Source organism: Brassica napus, chromosome C6 (assembly GCF_020379485.1).
Source record: "Brassica napus cultivar Da-Ae chromosome C6, Da-Ae, whole genome shotgun sequence".
Classification (NCBI taxonomy): Eukaryota; Viridiplantae; Streptophyta; class Magnoliopsida; order Brassicales; family Brassicaceae; genus Brassica; species Brassica napus.
This window is the reverse complement of record NC_063449.1, coordinates 46,432,981-46,456,308: the sequence shown is the minus strand read 5'-3', so window position 1 is coordinate 46,456,308 and position 23,328 is coordinate 46,432,981. Positions and strand designations below refer to the sequence as shown.

Genomic DNA, 23,328 nt, shown 5'->3' with positions numbered 1-23,328 from the left:
AAACAATACGAATGCAATTCAATTTCAGATTTAGATGTAATGTAAACAACCTAAGCAATCCGATTTCTATTGGATTCAATTTATGAATTTAGGGTTTCAATTTAAACAATACAGGCTGCTGGTTTAACCAATATGATTTCAAGGTTTCAAGGCCTTTAGAGTTTAAAATTGATTTAGATTATTCAAGCAATCTATTAATCCTAAAACCTCAGATCATCAAACACTCAATCAAGAACAATTAAAATCGGATTCATTCTTTTAGGTTTAGGGTTTTGATTCCAGAATTAGGGTTTCTTAAATTCAGATCAGGAACAATCAATAACAGCAATCAATATGTTCTAAGGAATCGATTTCTATTATTAGTTTTGAGATTTGTCGATTTTAGGTTATAGATTTTAGGGTTTTGATCAAGGACAAAGTTTCCATAATAATGGATTAGGGTTTTGATCTTTCTAGGTTCTCAGATCACGGTATACCTTTGTTTCGTAGAGGTTTAGAATCGGACCACCTTTAGAGAGAGAGAGAGAGAACGGATCAAACTTCGAGCTGAGACGAACAGATGCTTGCTGTCTTCTATCGGGTCGCAGACGGGGGCAGGTGCGAGCTGAGGACGGACGCGGGTCTGTCTCGGGTGCGATGTGTCTCGGATGCGATCGTAAGCTGGACGGGTTTCGTCTGAGCTGGGACGTGAGCTGAGGACGTCAAGGATTCGAGATGGAGTCGTCTGGGTTCAAGGATGAACGAAGAACGTGTCTAGGGTTTAAGTGTGGTCGCCGGTTTAGGCTTTTAGGTTTCGATTTTGTCTCAGGGTTCTGGAGGCTATCGTGCTGATAACGTGTTGTAAAAGAATGGGGAATTCAATCTGTATTATTAATGAACAATAGAGGTTCCTTTTATAAGGATTACAAAGTATAAGTAAAAAGGAAATTATCCAAAACCTAATCCAATAGGAAAACAACTCAAACATAGAAAAGAAAACTTGAAGTCTTGGCCGACTAGGATCTTGGCCGCCGACTCCCTCTCTTCCATTGGCCACGGCTGGGTCTTGTCTTGGTCTTGGTTATGGGCCATCCACTTAATGATTTATAACAGAAATTTAATTTTCATTAAACTGATATTAACCGGCCATCATTGAAAGAAAAAAGGAGAATTTTGCTACCGAGTGAAAAACAAACAAAATCTATTTACTTAACCATTTTCAAATACTAACATTCAGATTAACATATAAGCTGCTTTATCTATATTTCATCTATGAAGATTTACAAAGAAACATATATAGATATACACATATACATATTTATAAATTCATCAGCTGTAGTTCCGTGATTACAAATAAACAAAGACGCCACAAAGTCCACATAGTCTTGTATATATATATGGACAACAATTGGATAACAAAAAGGGAACATTATATAAGTAGTTTATTATCTGGATTCCGTTTTCAGCTGGTATCGTATCACGTTTTTTAAGTCCTTAAGATAATAAAGTGGAAGGACTAGTCAACAGCTGCATTCATCAGACTATTCAATAGCCACCTTCATATGTTAGTCAAACTTTGGTCCAAATCACCTATTTGTTTTTATCCCAATATTATAGTCTATAAATACTAATCACCCAAAGTTCACAAGACTCAGGCTTCCAACTCTTATAAATAAGAGAGACAAAGAGATACTACATACTAATGCCAAGTTCATCGAAGCTCCTTGCGGTGATGATTTTCTCATTCATGGCGCTTTTCATAATATCCCAGGCTCGAACCCTTTCTCCTGGTACGCTTCCATATACATCATCATATAAACATATAATATTAAAATCAAATCTTGATGAATCATTGGTTTCGTGTCAACTGTGGCATTATTATTAATTAATATGGTTAGGACCTGTGTTACAGGTAGGAAATTAACTCAGTACCCGGCTCCGTCGTACGGATACACTCCTGTTCCACCTTATTGTTTCAACCGACCTGGTTGTCGCCCATGAGAGTTTCAATTTGGGTCACATGAACTATTATCAAATAAAATAAGGTGATGTATTATATATAATGGGTTATGGGTATCTTCGTATATTATCATGATTTTCTGGGGAATAAAATGCTTGTGAGATCCATGTTATAAATACAGTATGTTGCAGTTTGTAATGGATAAGTGATATTTATGTTTCTTTTGTATGGTCATCATGATGTCTCTGTTTAATGAACAAAAGTTACCATAATTTTTTGTTATCGACCCCTCAAAGCTAGTTACTGAGATCCTCTCAGTCACACCAGTTCGCCCTAGTTTCTCTCCTTGACACGACTATCGAGGAGCCGCAGCCGTCAACGTTTTCCGACGCCAGCGGCACTGTAGCTCGCCGGCGTCGCCTCTGTCCTTCTCTACTCAGAGCTTCCTCGTTCACTTGCTTCATTTTAGTCTCTTCTGCTCCTGTGTTCAAAACCTTGCTCCCTGTTATGGCTTCTCTTCTATCTCTATCTGAGGTTCTTTGTTTGAAACCAATCATTGGTCTCTTCGTTGAGAAGTCCCAGCAGGCTGACTCGTGTGATTCTTCGTTTCCATGTGACCTCTTGCCGTTCTTGTGCTTTAGATCGACGAGCTACGGATCTGTTTTTGATTGGGTTTTCGTGCGGATCTGTTTGGGCCTGATCCGAAGAGTCTATCATCAAAGTTTCTCGAGCCGTTGCGACTTAATAGGCAAATGTTCTACTCCACTGTCCCCATACAGGCTGTACCGTCGACGACTTTGCGTGTAGTCCTACTCTGGCAGTCTCCCCGCATCTCACTCCAACGCCATCCAATTTCAGCATTTCCCGACTCTGTCAGTTGCAATCCTTCAGGCAAAGTTCTTCTTTGGGCTACAGCCTACATGCATGGAGTATTCTCTTAAACCATCGTCGTTATTAATGTGAGTAACCATTTTCTTAATTATTTTGTGGTCGTCATATTCAATAAAATAGACTCTTCTTGATTATCAATTGGGAGCACTATTTTGGTCCTCGTTAAGACAACATTTTATCAACTCCTTGCAAGTTGGTAGAAAAGGCAGAAAAGAGAAATAATCCTAACTATCACAAAATCAAAAGTTTTGCTCAAAAATTAGCATACAATTAAAAACATTACCACAATAGCACTAATGAAATATTAAAAATACATTTTTGTTATTTTTTTTGGTTTAGATTTATGATTATAGTTTTGGATATAGTATTTAGGAGGTTGGATTAAGGTTAGAGTTTAAATATAAGATACTTTTGTATTTTTATTGATTAATAAATGTTATTTTAGGAAATTTGGTCTTTGAATACTAGTTTGTTACAAAAACTGAAAATGATATTTAAGAAATTTGCCCCAAAAAGAAAGAAAAATCAAATTTTCTAAATTACTTTTACAACCGAAAGGTAACAGTATCTAAATGACAAAATTTAAGAACAATACTAAATTAGATATCTAATAGATGTTATTTTGACAATTTTCTTTTAAATTGTTCAAGTTTTTGGATGAACTTAATTTTTAATAGATGTTTCTTAAAATATCTCAAATTTAAGTAAAAATTAGTAACTTTTAGTAAAACAATTGAAAAACATTGAAGGTATATGACTATTAATGTTTTTACTTATCGTTTCAATTATATCACTAATTTAAAAATTGTCTGAATCTGCATTTAAAAACTTATGTAGTTCATCAGTGATTACATTTCATGAAAACTTTGTGTCTTGGTCAATTCTTCTTAAGACCACGATACTCACTCAAGACTACCGAGCAAAGGAAGTCATGCGAAAGCAAACAGAAATATCTAAGCCAGGTGGCTTTTGTAAAGCTACTAGTAGGGTATGGAGTGACAAAAACGATTTGTTATACCTATTATCAACTTATAAATTTTGTAGATAAGTCAGAATATATTGTAAGGTTGATACTCCATAGTTGGGACCGTGTAGAGAGGTTTGATGTTTGATAGCAGCAATGTTATCTCCAACGTCCATGCATGTCACTATCAGTTTTCGATATGTGGTTTCTTTTTTTTTATGGAACTTTAATTTTCATTAAACCGATATTAACCGGTCATCATTGACAAAGAGCAAAAGGATAATTTTGCTACCGGGTGAAATCAAACAAAATCTATTTACTTAACCTTTTCCAAATACAGTAAAACCTCTATAAATTAATAATGTTGGAATTTTGAAATTTTATTAATTTATAGAGATATTAATTTATAGAAGTTTTCTTATTTAGATTTCTCATTTTAAGATATATTTATTTTAAGATAAAAAAGTATTTGATTTTAGTGTATAGACATTCATTATTATATTTTAAAATTTGGCATTTATATTAATTTTATAATATTATTTAGTGTATATAATATATATTGCATAGAACTTAAATGTGGTTTTAGATATAATATTATTAAATCTCATCAAAAATATATTAAGAGTTAAAAAAATATAAAATAACTTCATTGTGAATATAAATAAACAATATAATAATAGGTTTTTACTTATATAAAATATGTATACATATAAATTATTAATTTATAATTTTAATGAGACCATATATTTACATAGAATTTTCTAAAAACTCGATTTGTTTCAAATTTAGAACATGCCCAAATTGGGACCGGCGAAATTTATTAATTTATAGAGATTATTAATTTATCGAGTATTAATTTGTAGAGGTTCTACTGTACGAGCATAATTAAGATAAATATAGAAGCTGATTTATCAATATTATTACCAAATATCATAGGTTTATGTGTTACAAAAAAAGCATAGGTTTTATATAAGGAAACTTGAATCACAATATGCTGAATAGAAATTCTGATCCGATGAGCCCGCCAAAAAAAAAAAGAGACCCAAAGCATCAAAAATAATTCTAAACTTGCCAACAAAGAACAAGCTTAAAGTTAAAAAGAAAAGAAACAAGTGACAACAATTTTAACACCAGGATACAAAGCCCTTCTAATTAAATCTACCGGGAAAACCTGGATGATGTAGAGATTAGCAAATCAGAAGTGGTCTGACTATGACACACCAAAGGTGCCTCCACGAAGCTTCAAACGGAGGAGGTTGGCATTCATGCCCCGGAACACTAAACTAAGAAGATTCCAACCAAAACAATCCAAGAGCTAAAACGGGAGAAAACTTAGATTTAAGTTCGTGGATAACAAGAAAAAGGGATATTATATTATATATGTAGTTTATTAGTTTCCGTTTAGGTCAGTTGGAATTATATCACGTTTTAAGTCCTTGAGATAATGTAGTGGAAGGACTATTCGATAGCTACATTCATCAGACTAGTCAAACTTTGGTCCAAATTACTTATTTGTTGTCACCCCCAACAAAATTTACTAGGCCGGGAATGTGGAAACTATTAACAGAATCTTTGGTTTTCCATTGAATTAGATAACTTAGATTTAAGGTTAAGTTGTGTTTTTAGTCAGAATTTTTTTAGTAATACAATGGTCAATGGTTAATGGTTAAGGCTCTGAGCGTACGAAGAGGAACCCTTCACGATAAGGAAAGCCAGAAGGGTATAACTGTAAATTAATAAAACTATTTTCTTAAATCTCAATATTGCTGTCTATCTTTATATATAAAAGAGACTTTCAATCGCTCCTGGTGATGCCAACAAGGACGACACGTCAGAAATTTGGGTGACGTCGAGGCGACACATGTCCCACTTCCAAAAACGCATCACTTCATTTGAGTAAGATTCATTTAAGTAAGAATCAATTGGTGCGAGTTTTTAATGTATTGTGGGCTTTATGTTTGAATGATTAAACCAGTTGGCCGGCCCGATTGAACCAACCCTATTCTCTTACGCGAAGAGTAAAACTTTACGGCTCTTTGTTTGATAACGACGTCTGAGCTTCATCCTCATCGCCGAAACGCTTCCAGTTACAAAATCTTTGCATCAAACCCCTGGCTTCAATGCAAATTTTCTGTGTGACGATAAAAAGATTAGCCTTTCTCCTCTGAAACCCATCTTCTCAGTCCGTCAAAAAAAAACGCAGTAAACTTATATTCTGAAAACGAAGTCATCCATCTTTCTCTCTGATTCGAAGATCGCACGCTGCTCCTCCACCGATTGAGAAGCTGAAGTCGATGACAAAGAGTGGAACTTGAATTGAGATTTGTCGATTTTCTCAAATAATTGCAAAGAACCACCTTCAGGAAGCGATCAGACTACTCCGTCTCCGCCATGGTATCCTCGCCGGTTCATCATACGGATTGTCTGTGAGCACGAGTACTCGATTTTGAAGACATAAAAGGTTCTTCTATGAGTTTCTCATATTTCTTAAGGTCGGTTTTGGATTATTTGAGAAAATTTCACTTTCTGGGTTTTTTTTTTTGGAACCCGTTGAAGAACACACTGGTTGGAGCTGAGGCTAACCACAACTTGAATAGCCAAGTGAACTCCATAACCGTGGGATGTTGGGAGCTCAACACGCTCTTGACCCATTGACCACAGTGAAGGCATGCGTGAACAATGCAGGTATAGCACTGATCCAACACGGGTGGCATCCAATGTCGTTCATCACCATCTCTGGAGAGATTGACTCTAGGGCGATTGAGAAGAGTTCTAAGGTAGGATTTGCTCTCGCTCTCAAGCCTTGAGAGAAGAACTTCAAACGTCTTCTAATCTCTTGGACTAATCTCTGTCTGGTTTTTTTTTCTTTAGAAATTGTTCCTTTGTTTTCATTTTGTTCTACAAAATAAGATTTAAAAAAATACTATGAAAGGATGTTTTTAATGATGAAGTCTCTTTCTTGATTATATAATTTTAAACCTTTTGTGATGGAAGTGGTTTCCCGGTTGTATTGTATAGTTCAGGTTATGTCCTCCTGTCCACAGAGCTTCATACTCCAAATCTGCTATTAAATATTTTTAAGAATTTTGATATGACCTTAAGGTTTTTTAAAAATTCTTTGCTAATGATTTGCTAGATCACTGGTTCTTGGTGGTCTCTCTGAGAAATATCATGGCTTATAAAACTTATGGGTGGTTGATGGAATCAACGTAAGGCCTTATCTTTAGTTTTGTTTAACTTTTCAAAGATCATCTTCTCATGCTTCGATTGATTTGCAGGATATCGATGTGGAGACATTGCGGATATTGATGGTTTGAAGATGGATTAATGTGAGCTTTGATATGGAGCTTTTTGGATCAAACTCTTCTGATGAGCAGCTTACCGGAGTTAGGATTCTTAGACAGTTTGCAGTCAATGAATGGTATTCAGGTGAGACACTTGAGAAGATCATAATCAACGTCCCTGTTGTTGAAAGGTTTTACAACTCAAAATGTATAGACTTTACAGATAAGTGATGACACAGTTGCTAACTTTTTTTTGTTGGTGGAGATGCTGAACTGAAAAGATCTGCAAAAGGAAGAGATTAGGAGATCAGCTGCTGATATACTATCAAAACTCGCTAGCAAACAGCAGAACTCTTTAAGAGTCGCTGGGATATCTGGTGCAATGGGATCTATTTTTTCGTTATTAGAGAGCACGAGATCATCAGGTGAAGCACCTGATGAGATTGGAGAGAAAAGGGTTCCGTGACTCTAATCTACACTATGACTTCTGTAGATTCAACAGTTTGGGACTCTTGATCCTGAAGAAGCTAGCGAAAGATCATGATAACTGTGGAAACCTCGGCAACACAAGGGGTTTTCTCCCGAGGATTATTGATTTCACGCACGTGGACCAAGTTCTATTGTGGGATGAGAACGCAGACGTTACCAGGTCACAGGTCCTTGAACGGTCGTGCAGCTGGTGAAAATGTTAGTCAGCACGACCGAGAACACAAGGAAGTGTCTCAGGAGGGAGATCTCAGAGATTGTTTTTACGGTGAGCAACGGGAGGGATGTGCTGAGACACGGAAGCTCGAGAGAGAATTGGTGGAACGGTGGTGTTTTGAAAGGGCTGTTCAACATTTTCTTTAAAACATATGGAGACGATGGGAATCAGGGATGCGTGAGGATCGCTGCAAGAAGACTCGTGGAAGCACTTGAAGTTCGATCGATCCGTGTCAATGTTGCAAGTTTATAATAGAATGGCTATTCTCAGATGTTCCAGATAAAAGATGGTCATATCAATAAGAAGAAGAAGAAAAAAGACAACTGACAAATGTTTTACAAACTACATATGTAGCTTCGTGTAAATGTAATTGAAGGTTAATATCATCATCTAAGTGCTAATCCTTTATCAACCATAGTTGAGAAATAAGTATAAGTTCTTTGATTGCAGTACCAACAAGCTTGACTTGCAAGTAATTGAATTTTGTTTTATTTCACTGAATCCAGACTTACGAAAATAAAAACGACGAATATTAGGAATTTTATGAAAATTTGTATAAATACATACATAACTCCATTACAGGAAAACTAAAATAATCCATAAGATATCAAAAATATAACAACAAAATTATTTAAATACATAAATAATCCATAATACATAATTTCAAGAATAAGTATGAAAAATTCATAAGAACAACAAATAGAAGAATTCATTTATGATTTTGCTATTACGTTGTATATCAAACCAAGTTGAAAGAAAATTAAAAAGAAAAATAATGTATCAGAATAAGATAACGAGGTTGTATTTTTGTTAATCAAATAAACACAATTAATACTAATAAATTAGACCAAGTAAAATGAGAAAATATGAAAACATTTGGTTGGTAGAAATTTAAACAAACCACATTAATATAAAAACAATTGTTAAGCTGTAAAATTAAAAAAAAAAAGAAATAGAATATTGCATCCAAAGATATCACTAATACTAGATATAAAACTAGATGATCTAAATAAAATAAACATATCAAAATATCCACATTGCCAAAATAAAAATAGCCCATTAAATTTTAACATTATATTATGAAATATAGTTAATCGCGGCATAATGTAAGGTTGAATATTATAACATCAAACAATTTTAACCATAGTAATTGATATACATAAAATAATAATTTCTAAAATGAATTTTAAAATATATAGATAAAATGATTGTAAAACAATTATGAACATGGTATTTTTTATTAAAATAAATTAAAGATTTTAAATAAATTTGTATTATTATTTTGTTTATTCGTCCGGCCTTAGGACGGGTTTGCCCTAGTAAATAATAATCACCTAAAGTTCGCATAACTCAGATTCCAAGTCTTGCAAAGTAGACATACAAAAAGATACTAGCGAACTACATAGTGATGGCTAGGATGTCAAGTACCTCGAAGCTCCTTGTGGTGATGATTTTCTCTTTCATGGCGCTTTCCATAATCTCCCATGCTCGAACTTTTTCTCCTGGTACGTTTCTATATATAACATCCTCGTGTATATATATATATATTATAATATCAAATCTCGATGTATGGTTGGTTTCATATCAACAGTGACATAACTTATGACTTGTCTTACAGGTCGGAAATTAACTGGTTATCCGATTCCGACGTACGGAGGTCCCCCGTACTCTCCTGTTCCTACGAGATGTTTCAACCCACCTTATTGTCGTCCATGAGAGTTTCAGTTTGGTCACATGAATTATTATCTGATAAAATAAGGTTGGATGTATATGGGTATCTTCATATATTTTTCATCATTGCTGGAGAATAAGATGCTTGTGTGAGACGATGGAAAAAAAAAGATGCTTGTGTGAAATCCATGTAATAAATATAGCAGGTTGCTGTTTGCAATGAAATAAATGATAATTATGTATCTTTTGTTGGTCATCATGATGAAATATCTGTTTAATGAACTAAAGTCACCACAATTAAATTAATATCTGCGAATGTAAGTGATAGATATATTATTCCATTATTTCCAGTGTTTTAAATCTGACCCACAATTAATTTGATTAATTATTTATTAGTATAATTGTTAGAACTAAAAGTTAGACCAGAAAAGTGTTAAAAGAAAACTTAGCTAGTAAAGCCTATTTATAACGCCCAATGTCAAGGCCCATCATGTGTTTCGCTCTCGAGAAGAGTCTCGAGAAGAGATCTCCAGTTATAGTTTTTCAGTTTTGTTTGAACGAGGTAAAACTGTGGTATCAATACAGAAGACCACTATCGATTTTTTTTTTTGGTAAGAACCACTATTGGGTTTTAGCTATTGTTCAAAATGTATTAGCACTGGGTTTGAGTTGAACATCAATCATGTAAAGCTTTTCATGGGCTTTTTTTTTAAATCAATGAAATCAAGACCCACCAAAAGAAATATACAGAAATTTATGGAAAGAAAAGCAAGCGAAAAGAAAATTTCTGTCGGGTGTTTCGTAATTATTTTTCCGGTGGATTTGCAATTTTCCGATGGACCTACAAAGCAACCAGATGATATTAAATGCGTGACCAGAATGATCAATAAAAAGTAGGGCTACCTGAATCTATCCAACAATATTTAATATTACATGTCGTTTCATTTTTGCATGTCATAATGTCATCATCTTTGTCGGCAAATATAGGTCCACTTTGATATTTCTTTTTCTTTTTCTTTTTGAATTTCTCCTTTTGTTTGATTATATATAGAGATATAAGGAACGCGCTCGATTATAATATTACTTGCATTGTATGGATAATTCGGATAATTGGTTGGACCGGTAAAAAATTTACTATAGAATTTAGATCGTAGGATTTTTTTATTTACAATGTACTTTTAAAATTGATTGTTACAACAATATATTTTCTACGGCCAAAAAAATAGGAATTTAGAAAATAAAATTTTAATAGACATTTTTTATTTTTTTACTGTAGCTTTAAAAAATACGGTGATTTAAATGCTGTAAATTAATATTAAAGTTAAAGTTATATACTCTCTCTGTTTTATAGTGTAAGTAGTTTTGGCTAAAAGCGCAAAGATTAATTGTATGATGTTTAAAATTTTACACACATATTAAAAAGCAATAAATACACTATTTTAATTGTTACTTTTTGTTATATCAATAAAGTTTCACCATTCATAATTTAGTTTTTTAATTTATGTTTAAATTTTAAAACTAAATGCATTAATTATATCTCAAAACATCATACATTTATATACAAAATAAAAAAAATGAAACATCATACATTCGTATCCGGAGGGAAGAGATATCTAATCGATCTTTACCATCATACATTTGTATACAAGATAAAAAGATGAAACATCTTAAATTTGTATACAAGATAAAAAGATTTTGCATAATTACTTTCACTCTTTAATCTTATCCTAGTTGATTCAGAAACATATAACTTGTTTCGGAATTTTGTAACAATCAACTTGTTTTCTTTTTGAAAAAAAAAACAATTAACTTGTTTAAAAAAAATTAACATATCCAATAGAAAAGGAGGAGATATCTAATCGATCTTTACCAAAACAAGATTCGAAGAAAGGAGCGAGGCAGTGGGACTCACGTAGTATTTTATTTTTTGTAAGATAAAATTTCAAACTTTTATGGTCCCATATCATCTATCTTTCCTGTTATAGTATTTAATGCTTCAGTCCATTTTCCCATTCTGCCTATGTTTTTTTCTCATGTTTCGTTTTGTCCTTTTTATTTTACTTTATTCCTTGTTCATCACAGCTCATTTAATGTCAATCGAAAAACTTGAAGTACATTACTCTTGACAAACTTCGTCGCTAATCAGATGACGGGTTTATCTGTATAAACTTCGTACAGATGTTTTAGTCAAAAATAAACAAATAAAAAAACTTCGTACAGATGCAACAAAAATGCAAAAGGAAGTATATATAAAAGTTTTCGTCAAAAAAAAAAGTATATATAAAAGTTATTTGTTTCATTATCGCTAGCAAACATTGGCCAACAGCAACATTATGTTTCGTTTGTGATCTTTGGTTCAACAATATGGTTCAACGATTGATTTCTACCCTGAAGTTTATAATGCTTACATTTGTAACGTTTAAATCTTTTTGTTGTTAGTCTGAAAGTTGTCAATGTAAGTTATAGCTTATTTGGTTGCGGGGATTCTATTGGAAGAGCTAGGTTGAGTTTTTGTTTTGAGTTTGAGTCTCCATTTGTATGTTACATGTCTATCACCATGTGGTTAATTCCATACTGAAAGAGATTATTGATTCAAGGTGCTAAATTTCTATTAGCAAAGAAAACGCTACGTTTTACATATTAACATATACTATATGAATATTGAATTCCCTAGAGACCCGTTCAAAAGTATAAAACATCCGAACCACCCCCACCTCTAGACAACACAATCTTTCATGCTTTTAATCAAATAATTTATATTTCTTAAGTACACCGAACTTTGTTGGGTTTATTTAATTAAAATAGTAATAGCGTATGCACTAAACATTAAAGTCGCCATGTATATATTATTATAAAGCATAATTTTAATAAGTCTCGGTCATAATACTATTTCAAAAACCATGGTTAGTTGGTTTTCTTCTTTTGTTAAAAGCAAAGATAAACAAAAAACAACAAATTTGCTGAAGAGTTGTTGATATATGGTGTTGTACAAACCCAAGCTTTTATAGTTTGTAATAAACAATAAAATGAAAGTAGACTCAATATTCTCTAAAAAGTAGTCTCTAAAAACGAAAATAACATTCTTTGTGTTTTGCGAGTATAGATTTAAAATTAAACTTAATTGCTAAATATTTGTATGTAATCTATCCTTATCCAAAGAAAATAAAATGAAGTTAAAAGTTATCACAACACTTCAAAGGTTTAATAATATGGAGGCAAATCAGTATAACTGAATAATTTGTCATCTATATAAAATTTGTCATAATCACCTCCCTTGTATATCAACTTTATATCAACATATAGTATAATACAATAGTTAGCTCAATTATATTTCTTATAATATCAGCTACCCCCCCCCCCCCCCCCCCCCCCCCCATATTGAATACTCAACAAAGACAAAACACATAGTTTCTCTATATCTTCTTCATCTCACCAGTTTTCTGAAAGCAAGCTCTTACAATGATGAGCAATAAGCGCATAGAAGCTGTGAAGATTCTAGTGGTGATTATGATAATGTTCTCAAGGAGGACTTGTGAAGCCGAGTACTTTAGAAGACACAAATCACCATCAAGACCAGAACGATTTTTCAAGGTGAGAAGACCAAATCCACTTCATCATCATCATCACCATAACCATGGTTTCATCAATGATGATTATTATCCTCCAGAAAGTTTCTCAGGATTTTTGCCCAAGTCAATGCCAATTCCACCTTCTGCTCCTTCCAAAAAACACAATGTCTATGGTTTACAGAGTACCAATTCTCAAAGATATCCATGATCTACCATCACCAAGATACTAAGTTACACATATTATGTTTACATACATATTTAAATAACATAGAGATCTAGTTATGTCTACTTCTTTTTCTCCCCTTTGTTTTTTTTTTGTCTTCAAGGAATAACCACATTAAGGTCGGGCTATTTTTGGATGCCCGCCTATTTATTTCAACCCTACTTGTATTATAGTTTGGAGAATTATGTATCTTATGTGCAAACTCATGATTGAATCATTGTAATGCATCATGCTAATGTAACTTCTTGGTTATATCAACTTAACACCTACGTTCTACTGTTTGTCTCTTTCTTTTTAAGTCCAGAAGCTTTTAGTGCCTGATTAGCGGTATGAATATGAAACAAAAAGCTAAATATGTTCCAGTAACATAAATGTTTTAATATAGATTCAGAAGAAACAAATATGTCAAAATGAATTAAATTAAATGAAGTCACCATAAATGATGCTATGGTATATACCATCACCCTAAATGCATTTTTTGCATATACTAATGGAATTTATTATTTCCATCAAAAGGAGAACTCTATAGTTGCATGTAAGTGACTATATACATGTACCATACTACTACCATCATAAACTTTCGAGCTAACGTATGTTTGTTTCGTAGTAACGATTTGATTATTCAACAAGAACTTTGAAATTTTGTAGTGCAAGGATGTAACACATTTATTAGCAGCCACCAACCAACTAACTATAAACCAGTAGTCTTTTCATATATAACATTGAAAATTATTGGAGTATAGTTGCTATGTTAGTTGTACTTTTGACTTGTGTTTTGGCAAACATCTCTACTATATAAAAACAGCTAAATTAAAGCAATTCTAAGCCGTCCACGTCAGTTAAAATATTCACAACCAATCATTCAGCCACGTCATTTAACCTACCTCGCCGTCTGCGTAACCAAATCGTCACGGTTTCAAATCTTCTTCTACTTTCTTCATCAATCTCTGTTATTAATCTCTCGAGTTAACGCATTATCTTAAATCATTCTTTCAATTCCCAGAATCAATCACTATAGATTTGTTCTTCGTTCGTTTCAAAGATCCATAACACCACCACTATAAATCTGCTAGAAGTGCAGCCCTTACCACATATCGTCAAAGCAACCCATTCACTCAAATATGATATCTTTGTCCGTTGACATGATTCAGATTACCAGAAGATTTCTAAGAAGAGAGCAGAAGAGATCGTAAAACTACAAACCCAACGACGATGACGAAGAAGATGAATCGATGAAGCCACAAGTGGTAACCATTCATAAGATCTTCTCTGATGCTAACATGCCGCCGAACTTTTACGAAATCGATGAGAAAGAAGGGTCCAACGATGATTCTGATGGTGAAGACCACAGAAGATTCAATATGGAATCACGAGGCTTTTGTATAACTGATGATTTCAAGGTAATACTTATCTTTTTATTAAGATTTTGGTTGAACTCTGAAATGTAGAAAGAGTCTAACAGATGATGGATCTCACTGTAATTCCATTTGCAGACACATTCAAAATTTCTCTCAATTCTTTCATGAAGAATAAAAGAGATGATGCAATGGTGAGTTCTATTTAGCATAGAAAACCTATTCTGATATGCAAAGTTTAGAATAATAGTTTTGAGTTTCCATGATCGTGTCTCGGTATTATCAGCACATAAGCGTCTTATTGCGCAGATGCCAGCAGAAGAGTAAGTTTGAATGAAGGCCAAGGATCAAGCCAGAACGACAAAACATTTGGTATGGTACTGGCAAAACTCACTAACCATTTTTTTTTCCTGTGCGCGTTGCTTTTGATGATTACTCACTATAAGTCTGTAACAATTCGTTAACCTTGCTCAGATAGGATATATTAAATCTCCAAGCTATTTGAATTCCAATGAGAAGATTCTTATAGGTGTTGCCACTAAAGGAGGTATGGTTTCGTCAATACTGAATCCGGTTTAGTCCTCTCTTTCTGATTGTTTGGTGTGTTTTTTCCTCTTTTTAATAACTTACTCAGTTTTTTCTCCCTGAACTAATCGAATTATAGTGGTCAAGATTTTTAGTGTTGTAAGTTTTGTTTATCCTTCTTTTTCAATATTTTTGTCTCTGATAATGTTACCTCTGATTCATATTTTTGGTTCTCGAACAGGTAAACAAGGCTTCGCATGCTCAGAAGTTTCTGAATGCTTCAAGGTTAAACGAAGCTTAATGTAGCTAGAATCTTCGTACATTGTTCGCATGTATATTCATGAGTCGCCTGTCTTATTTTGCCATCTAAATCTTTTTTTTTTTTTATGTTGGAACATCCATCAGTGTAAAAAAAGAGAAGAAAAGAAGTATTCTTCTCAGAGTTCGGGGAAGCAATGAAAACAAACTTTAAAGTCTGTAACGTATATAAATGATCAATATATAATTTGATTCTATCATGAAGAGAAATTAAAGGTCTTAGCAGTTTGGGTATGACTCCTACTTCCACATGTTCGAAATAAACAAAAAACAAACGAAACAAGAGTTATAACTCATAAGATTTCAAAGACATTTTACAGTTAACACAGAATGCATTATCTTTAAATGTAAAATTAATGTTATGATAAACAACAAGATACTTAAAAGTTCAAAAAAACAAGATATGTTCATTACAATTTATATGTTTTTGAATATAATATTATTAAATTATAATTTAAAGTTGATATTACATATGAGAGTATCATCATTTAGAGGTGTTATTGGTTTATGTATTTAAACTGATTTTAGAAATACAGATAGTATTTACAAATTCAAGTAAACTATATATATTTTCAAAACTAACCTACAAATTTTAATTAGTATTTACAAATCCGGAGGTTTTTTCTTCGTATTTTAGTTTTTATATTTTTAGCAAATAAATCTATAAAAATGCATTTCAAATATGAAATCGAATCCATTAATAAATCCGTATATGATTAGATAACACCTGATTTAAATTAAAATTTATAAATCATGAAATCAATAAGACATGATTGTGATATGTATTTTAAAATTGTAGAACCAATAATACTGGATTTAATTTAGATTTTCAAATATATTAAAATACATCAACCAATAATCCCCTCTGAATTTGTGTTTTATTGCCGATCATGTATAAAAAATAAAATACAAAATATGATAATTTATTCCACATAATTACATATGAAGTAAACTAAGTACTTCAACTCAAAAGAAGAAGAATATCAATTGCATCATTATTGTTTTACTGAGTATGTTTATTCTTTCATAGAATATAACTCTATTTTAAAATAACCAAAGTTCTTTTCTACATTGATCACAAAATTTTAAATTATGGCTCTGATTGGTAAGTAGTGTAGTTTTAAAATTCTTGCTGTAGAAAAAATCAGTAGACTTTTTGCTATGGTTTTAGATTTTATTGCTGTAAATTTTATGGAAAACACTAAAAAATTGTTTTGGATATTTGGCTATGCAGAGCACTTGTACAGCTATAGGTTATTTCAAGAGCTGTGGTTTCAAAAAAAAATTTAAAGCTTGATTGATCTGAATTTGGTGGTTTAGAAATAAATATGGTTGTGGACAGCACCTACAGCAACTACCAATCACCCCCTATATTAGCATTTACAGAATAAAGTAATGTAGAAAAATATTGAATTAGAACTACCCAAAATAAAACTAAATAGAAAATAAAACCATTCATAATATATAATGAAAATCAACAAATTTAGAATATGTAAGCGGAAAAAGAATCTAGTATTAGGTAATGGCGACAAATGGTGTTGCTATTAGTCTCTTCTTAATCACAAAAAGTCAAGATTACTTCCAACTTCAAAAAGTCAAAAGCAAGACGACTTCAACACTTGAATTGATTGTTCTTAATATAGTTTTGTTTTTGTTGCTAAAGTGAACCGAGAACAGATGGTCTTTTTATATATACAATATTACATCTAAGGACATGAACATTAACCTCCCAAACACGGTGGGTCAAAAGGAAGAAGGGTTAAGTTGAACAAATGAAGAGTTTCGGGGCAAAAGACAAAGAAAACTAAAACTTATGAGTGCAAAACCTACTGAGCAACATCTTCTTCTTCATGGTCTCTGTCTCTATTCGTTTGAGAAGCTGTTGGTTTTTCAGACACTCTCACATTATATTTCTCATACACGTTTTCTCGATTCTCCGACCACCATGTCTCTGCTTGATTTTCACCGAATCTTCTCCGGCTGCAAACAAAAACAAAACCTCTAGCATCATCAATCACACTTACTAGTAAACATAACTCAAGAAAATGAACAAACGTTAAACCTGAAGCGGACTCTTCTTAGCTCTCTAGTTCCATCATGAAGTGCCACAAGGGTTATATACACGCCAGGCTCATACTGTTCGATCCACTCTGCTTCCACATCATTAGTATTGTCAACAGCTCCTGTGTGGCTCGAACCATTGTCGTTTTGGAACTGGAAAGGCTCGTGTCTCTCGCTGATTACTGACCCGCTGCTGCTAAGCCGCGGGTCTGCTGGATAAGCGTTGTTGTTGTTTCTTTCGAAGGCTCTAGGAGTGTGGTTTGGCGATTGGAGACTGGACCGAGAAGATGCATTCGCAAAGGCGAAGTCAGAAGGAGCAACTGAAGATACAGAGGAAGTCATGGACTCTGATCTTGAATGAAGGAAACCGTTTTCTTCAGGGAAATTGAAACCGTTTTGTAGGCAGGCCAGTTTGATGCTCTCACCAGGAGGCAACTTCTCAGCTACGTCCTTGAGCTACAGAATCAAAGATTAGCTTATTACACGGTCAAGCTTCAATGCAGTTAACAAGTATACTAATATGCCTGCGATTTCGGTTAATTCGGATTATTAGGCCGGGTATTTTCGGTTTCGGTTTGGCCGCAATCCCACCGAAATAAACCAAAAATATATGGGTTCGGTTGTTGGTTAATTTCAGTTTTATATTTTTCTGAAAACAACTAATTTTTGGGATTTCGGTTAGATTTTGGTATAATTTTTAAAAAAACTTGGATATTATTGGTTAAATTCGGTTATTTTTGTTTGGTTCGGTTCTGTTATTTTGGTTTATTTTTGGATATTTTGTTTATTTTTTCTGAAAACCAAATTCACCAAAACCGAACAGAAAAACCAGAATATTTTCAAAAGCTTTCTGACCCAAACCGAACTAAATACCAAAAGTGAACCGGAAACCAATGTTTTTGGTTCGGTTCGGTTCAAATCCGCAGGTCTACTGTGTATATATATATATCAAAACGGATTGTACCTGCGCTATGAGTGACTTTATTGCCTCCTTAGCAGCTCTCGACTTAGCAGACTCCTCCTCTGCCAACGCTAAGGCTTCCTGAGTCTTCTTAACCGAGTTCTTGAGCTCTACTTCTTGAAGCTCACACTTTTGAGTCAAACTGTCAACCTAAACCCAACGAAAAAAATGCATAAAGACCATGGAGAACCAAAGCACAAGAAGAAGCAAAAGCATGATCATGTTCATGATCAAGATGTATACCTGTGTTCGTAACTTAATAATCTCCTGATTCAGAATCTCATTAGTTTTTTTCATATTATCCGCTATCCCCACCGGGAAATAGATTCCAGAAGTCAAAGAAGGCATAGGAGTAGCAGGGCGAGGAGGAGGACTAGACCTCCTAGAGAAAGGCGAAACCGACCGGGAGCTAATACCTGATGGAGCCTGAACTAGCTTCGGAGCATTAGACCTTGACTGCACCACATCTTTCAGCTGCAACAAAGAAGGCAGCTGAGAGTTGCGAAAGTTATCACTACTCTTCTTCCCTTGTTTAGCAGCTTTGCTATCCAACTGCTTGATCAAATCCACATTAGTCGCACCAAACTTCGCCAATCTTATCTCAGATTTATCCAATCTATCCTTATTCTCCCCCGAGAGACGCGGCACGACGCTGTTCCTCCTACTCGTATCCGAAACTTTGCTCAGCTTAACATAACAAACGTCGCAGACACGGTACAGCCTCCCGGCGCTCGGAGCCAACGCAGCTCCGAACGCCTTCTTGGAGCTGCACGAATGACAATGAACAAGTCCGCAATTGTAACAGTTATGCCTCTTCCTCGTGAAGCCAAACGCAAGCCTACACGCTGAGCACTGAGACTGCTCAGCGCCAGAGACCCATTTATGCAGACAAATCGCCGCAGTGTAGCTTGACCCGCAAGCAATGTACTTAACGTGCCTATCCTTCAAACCTTCCACTAGAGTCGGCACTTTCCGATCCTCCAAATCGCCGTGCCCTAACCTCCCGTTAGCTCCTTTCCCCCACGTGTACACTTCGTTTCTAGACGTCAGCGCCGCCACGTGATACGCTCCGCAAGAGATCTCTTCAACAAACTCGCTCGCGAGCTTGTCCTCAACCAAACACGGCACCTTCCCGTCTGCCAGCGAGTTCCCGAGCTGGCCGTAGACTGTACTCCCCATCGTGAACACCTGTCCAGAAGTAGTTAACCCGACTGTTAAGCTGTGCCCGCACGCGACTCTGTGGAAGTTGTAGTCAATAAGTGAAGGGACGCACGTCGGTTTAAGCCGTGCGTCCTTATCCCCGTGCCCGAGACGGTTTTTATCCCCGTCGCCCCACGTGAACAGCTTCCCGGAGCTAGCGTTCGACTGCGGGGCGACGATGATCTCAACGACAGCCGCCGTGTGCCACACCCCGCACGAAACCGCAATCGTTCTCAGCCCTGACAAAGACTCAACCTCCCTCGGAGACCTAACCGTCTCCCTATCACCATGCCCCAACACCCCAAACGTCCCGTCTCCAAAAGTAAAAAGCCTCCCGTGAGACGTCACAAGAGCCGTGTGCCAAGGCCCGCAAGCCACCGACGCCACGTGGAGCCCTTCGAGAGGCCCGGCGATTCGCTTCGGTATCCAGTGGCTGATATCCGATCCGTGCCCTAGAAGGCCGACGCTGTGCGTCCCGTCTCCCCACGTGTAAAGCTCTCCCGAGAGAGTCACTGCGCACGTGTGGAACTCTCCGCAGGAAACAAAGTCAAAGTTAGTTGCGAGGGAGTCAACGAGACGAGGGTGTAAAACGTCTTTTCCCATCCCGTGGCCTAGCCTACCTCCTGACTCTTCCCCCCAAGTGAAAATCTCTCCCTGCCTCGTCACAAACGCGGCGTGCCGTACGCCGCAAGCAATCTGGTGAACTTCGAGGACGATGTTTGATTCCAACGGCTTAGGCACAAGGACGTCTGTTCTCGTGGCGGTCACGGCATTGTCAGAGATAATGACCTCGCCCCAGATGTACACGTCACCTAGCGCGTCGGCGTCGTCAGCCCCAGAGCCGTGGCTGGAGCTGCTCTGTGCGCTGGAGACGCTGACTCGGAACCCGTCTGAACCGGATACCTTTGTTTGCATGGTTTTGGTGTCTAGTAAAACATGTGACTTCTCTGAATCGGTTGAAGGGACCTCGCTCTTGGGAGAAGCGATTGGATCGAAACTGAAGGGAGTCCCGGGAGAGCTGTGGCTATGTGAAGTGGTCGCGGAGCTGCTGCTTTGACTGCTAGATGTCAAGTCTCTGCTGGCCTGCAATGTATACAAAAACAAACAAATACACCTTATCACCTAAAACTGCAACAGATCACTATGTGAAGTTTATATAATTTTTGTATTGCGATTTGTTTACTACATTACATATAAATAAAGTTGGCAGAGTTATATTAAAAAAAAAAAGTGTGAAAACAAATCACTCACGGTTGTGTCACTTAGAACTAGACCTCCTCGTTGGGACGAATACTGTCTCCAAAACCTTATTATTTTCGCCTTGGTTTTCTTCATATTCTTAAATGGTTTCAGTTCAGAAACTGATTTTAAAAAAGCCATTTGCAAAAATAGTATAACTAACAGCAAGAAGAGTTTATGGTCGATGGTGGTGTGTAGGGGATGATGGAATACCTCAGAAGTGTCTACTTATTATATAGACATGTTTAGGGTAATAACTTACTAAGTTCCATATATTATCGATTTGTGAGAGCATTAACACTATATTTGTTTACTTTTTTGTAAGATAGCGTGATTTAGTGGATATATAGTTAGGTGATAACTGTCTATAAGCAAAATTTGTTACTTATTTTAATGAATGACTATATTGTGGTCTAGCAAATCGGATTTCTATACGAGTAACAAATAAAGGAATAATATCTTTGCTGAATATATGGAGTTTATACGTTACACAAAGATAAAATTTAAAATAATAAGATTATGACAACACATTTTTTTATTATTATTTGGGCGGGAAGCAATTCATAAAAGTTTCCATTTCGGCAATTGAGGTATTTTTACAATATTTACAACCTAGATTTTTTTTAATATTATTACTTAATTTAACAGATTTAGATTAATTCATATCGATTTAAACCGATTTCCATCGTATAAATTTTGGTGGCCTAAACCGATTTTTAGAACCATGATACAAAACAAAGAGTCTTTGCCTGAATACTTACATCAACCGAGATGTTTCCGCCATTCCAGCCATCAATCTTTGACCGTCCGCCTTGCCCTGCAGATATCAATGCTCTAAGACCTCCAATCCAAGCTTCAGCCTCGACCTTGTCCTTACAAATCTATCAAGAAGTAAAACTGTTACGCCTGGAGAGTTATTATCAAGCGTTGCTGAAATAAAGTTGTATCAGTTTCCATAATGACTAACCAAGTCAAGAGACTTCTTTTTTCCGTTGTATAAGAGAGAAAAAGATAAGTAGTCTTTCTCTGGGCGAAGGTAACGCTGGAAAACAGCCTATTGCAAAAAAAGAGTAAATGACTAATCAGATCTTTCTTGAAAGCCAGCCAAAGACGAATGGTTTATATATACTGTTTTAAAGAAATGAAGAATGTCTTTACAGTTCTTTGCCCAGGTACAATTTTAGATACAGAAGCTAACTTAAGCCGCTTTTCGCCGCTGCTCGATATCCAGATCAGATACTTTTCATCCTGCATAACCAAACACCAACGAGCTGAAGCAATTATTCCAAAAATAGATAGCTTAAAGACTAAGTTGTTGTTGCTCACACTAGAGAGTCTAAAAGGATAAAACTTGGGCTTTCCTTTGCGACCATACTTCAAAAGCTGAGAGCCCTTCTTCAATGTAATCAATGCCTGCCAAAATGCAAAAAAAAGATACACGTAAGAGCACAAGAAACTAGCTACAAAGACAGCATCAGTTTCAATGGTCACTAGAAAACTAGATTCAATACACAATTTGAACAAACAAAACTTCCAAAAGTATTCAACTTTGAGCTTCATACAAAAGTACATAGAGACATCGTAGAGATAGAAAGAGACGGACTTGTTCAACGTTGTGGTCAGGAGGAGCGTTACAATAGGACACAAGATCTGCCATTCCATGTGAAACAATCACCAGAACGACACCACCACCCTCCTCTTCGATCCTCACCGTTCATCGTCTACAACAAACAAAAGCCCCGGAGGAGGTCCTAGCCGCAGTGGAAACCATCAATACCGTAAACACCAGCCAGTTGAAACGTAAAGCTTAAAACTTTCGAGATGGGCACCGCCTTAAATTGACTTGTCAGATCTAACGAAGAGCCTCCACCAAAGACCGGGACTTTGATTTTTTGAGAATTTTCCCCCTCGAGAAGAAGCCAAATTTGATTGCGCAAAATGGTGATGCTTTAGTAAAGCTTGTGACTTTTCGGCGATACTAGTGGTGGCGGTGAGAGAGAGAGAGAATACGGCGGAGAAGCAAAAGGGAAGGAGGAGGAGGAGGAGGAGGAGGAGACAGGGAAGTCAGAGACAGCGATGACACAAGGAAGACCAAATAAAAAAAGTGACGACGGTGTGAGAGACTGAGTCGGGGGATACGGTAAAATACGAATTAATTAAATAAAGGAAACTGTTTTTTTTTTTCTTCTCGAATTATTTAATACTTTATTCTGTTTTCCATTTTTGTACTTAAAAAAATAATAATAAATATGTATAAGTAATTGTGGTGTCTATAATTTTTGTGAAACCCATAGGTAAAGGTTTTTAAAAGAAGGTTTTAAGAATTCTTAAAAACCTTTATTTATAGAAATAGGGTTCCACAACCCTACAATTACTTACACATATATAATATATACATATATTAAGAACTCCAATGGAGAGAATC

The 23,328-nt window shown here is 35.3% G+C and overlaps 2 protein-coding genes and 1 long non-coding RNA gene across 9 annotated transcripts; 2 read left to right on the top strand and 1 right to left on the bottom strand.

Moving 5' to 3' along the window:
* The first annotated feature begins 1,334 nt into the window (after positions 1 to 1,334).
* LOC106390654 lies at positions 1,335 to 9,694 on the top strand. Of its 5 annotated transcripts, none has more exons than XR_007325341.1 (6): positions 1,339 to 1,769; positions 1,892 to 6,571; positions 6,931 to 7,003; positions 7,073 to 7,223; positions 7,360 to 9,286; positions 9,400 to 9,694. It is a non-coding gene; the product is annotated as an uncharacterized LOC106390654 (long non-coding RNA). The 5 variants fall into 5 exon arrangements; XR_007325340.1 differs by having other exon boundaries at positions 7,344 to 9,286; XR_007325339.1 differs by having other exon boundaries at positions 1,335 to 1,769; positions 7,073 to 9,286.
* A 3,128-nt stretch (positions 9,695 to 12,822) lies between these two features.
* On the top strand, positions 12,823 to 13,525 carry LOC125589164 (protein IDA-LIKE 5-like). Its single transcript, XM_048761510.1, has one exon. It carries the CDS (start codon positions 12,912 to 12,914, stop codon positions 13,227 to 13,229), a length of 318 nt encoding a protein of 105 aa, XP_048617467.1. The 5' UTR covers positions 12,823 to 12,911; the 3' UTR covers positions 13,230 to 13,525.
* Positions 13,526 to 17,105: 3,580 nt separating this feature from the next.
* LOC106447275 (PH, RCC1 and FYVE domains-containing protein 1) lies at positions 17,106 to 23,070 on the bottom strand. Of its 3 annotated transcripts, none has more exons than XM_022703245.2 (10): positions 22,507 to 23,044; positions 22,230 to 22,316; positions 22,062 to 22,151; positions 21,871 to 21,957; positions 21,665 to 21,784; positions 20,916 to 21,002; positions 18,708 to 20,747; positions 18,468 to 18,614; positions 17,505 to 17,959; positions 17,106 to 17,422 (listed from the first exon to the last, which is right to left on the bottom strand). In XM_022703245.2, exons 1-10 carry the CDS (start codon positions 22,558 to 22,560, stop codon positions 17,269 to 17,271), a joined length of 3,321 nt encoding a protein of 1,106 aa, XP_022558966.1. In that variant the 5' UTR covers positions 22,561 to 23,044; the 3' UTR covers positions 17,106 to 17,268. The 3 variants fall into 3 exon arrangements, with proteins under 3 accessions (XP_022558966.1, XP_022558968.1, XP_013744619.1); XM_022703247.2 differs by having other exon boundaries at positions 20,916 to 20,993; XM_013889165.3 differs by lacking the exon at positions 20,916 to 21,002 and having other exon boundaries at positions 22,507 to 23,070.
* Positions 23,071 to 23,328: the final 258 nt, after the last annotated feature.

What these genes read in the sequence shown, in the direction of transcription:
- LOC125589164 (XM_048761510.1), top strand. Translation starts at nt 12,912, where the DNA reads ATGATGAGCAATAAGCGCATAGAAGCTGTGAAGATTCTAGTGGTGATT.
- LOC106447275 (XM_022703245.2), bottom strand. Translation starts at nt 22,560, where the DNA reads ATGGCAGATCTTGTGTCCTATTGTAACGCTCCTCCTGACCACAACGTT. An exon ending in TTATTAAGTTACGAACACAG is followed by an intron (nt 18,615 to 18,707) that starts GTATACATCTTG and finishes CGTTGGGTTTAG; the next exon opens with GTTGACAGTTTGACTCAAAA. An exon ending in TAAAGTCACTCATAGCGCAG is followed by an intron (nt 17,960 to 18,467) that starts GTACAATCCGTT and finishes TTGATTCTGTAG; the next exon opens with CTCAAGGACGTAGCTGAGAA.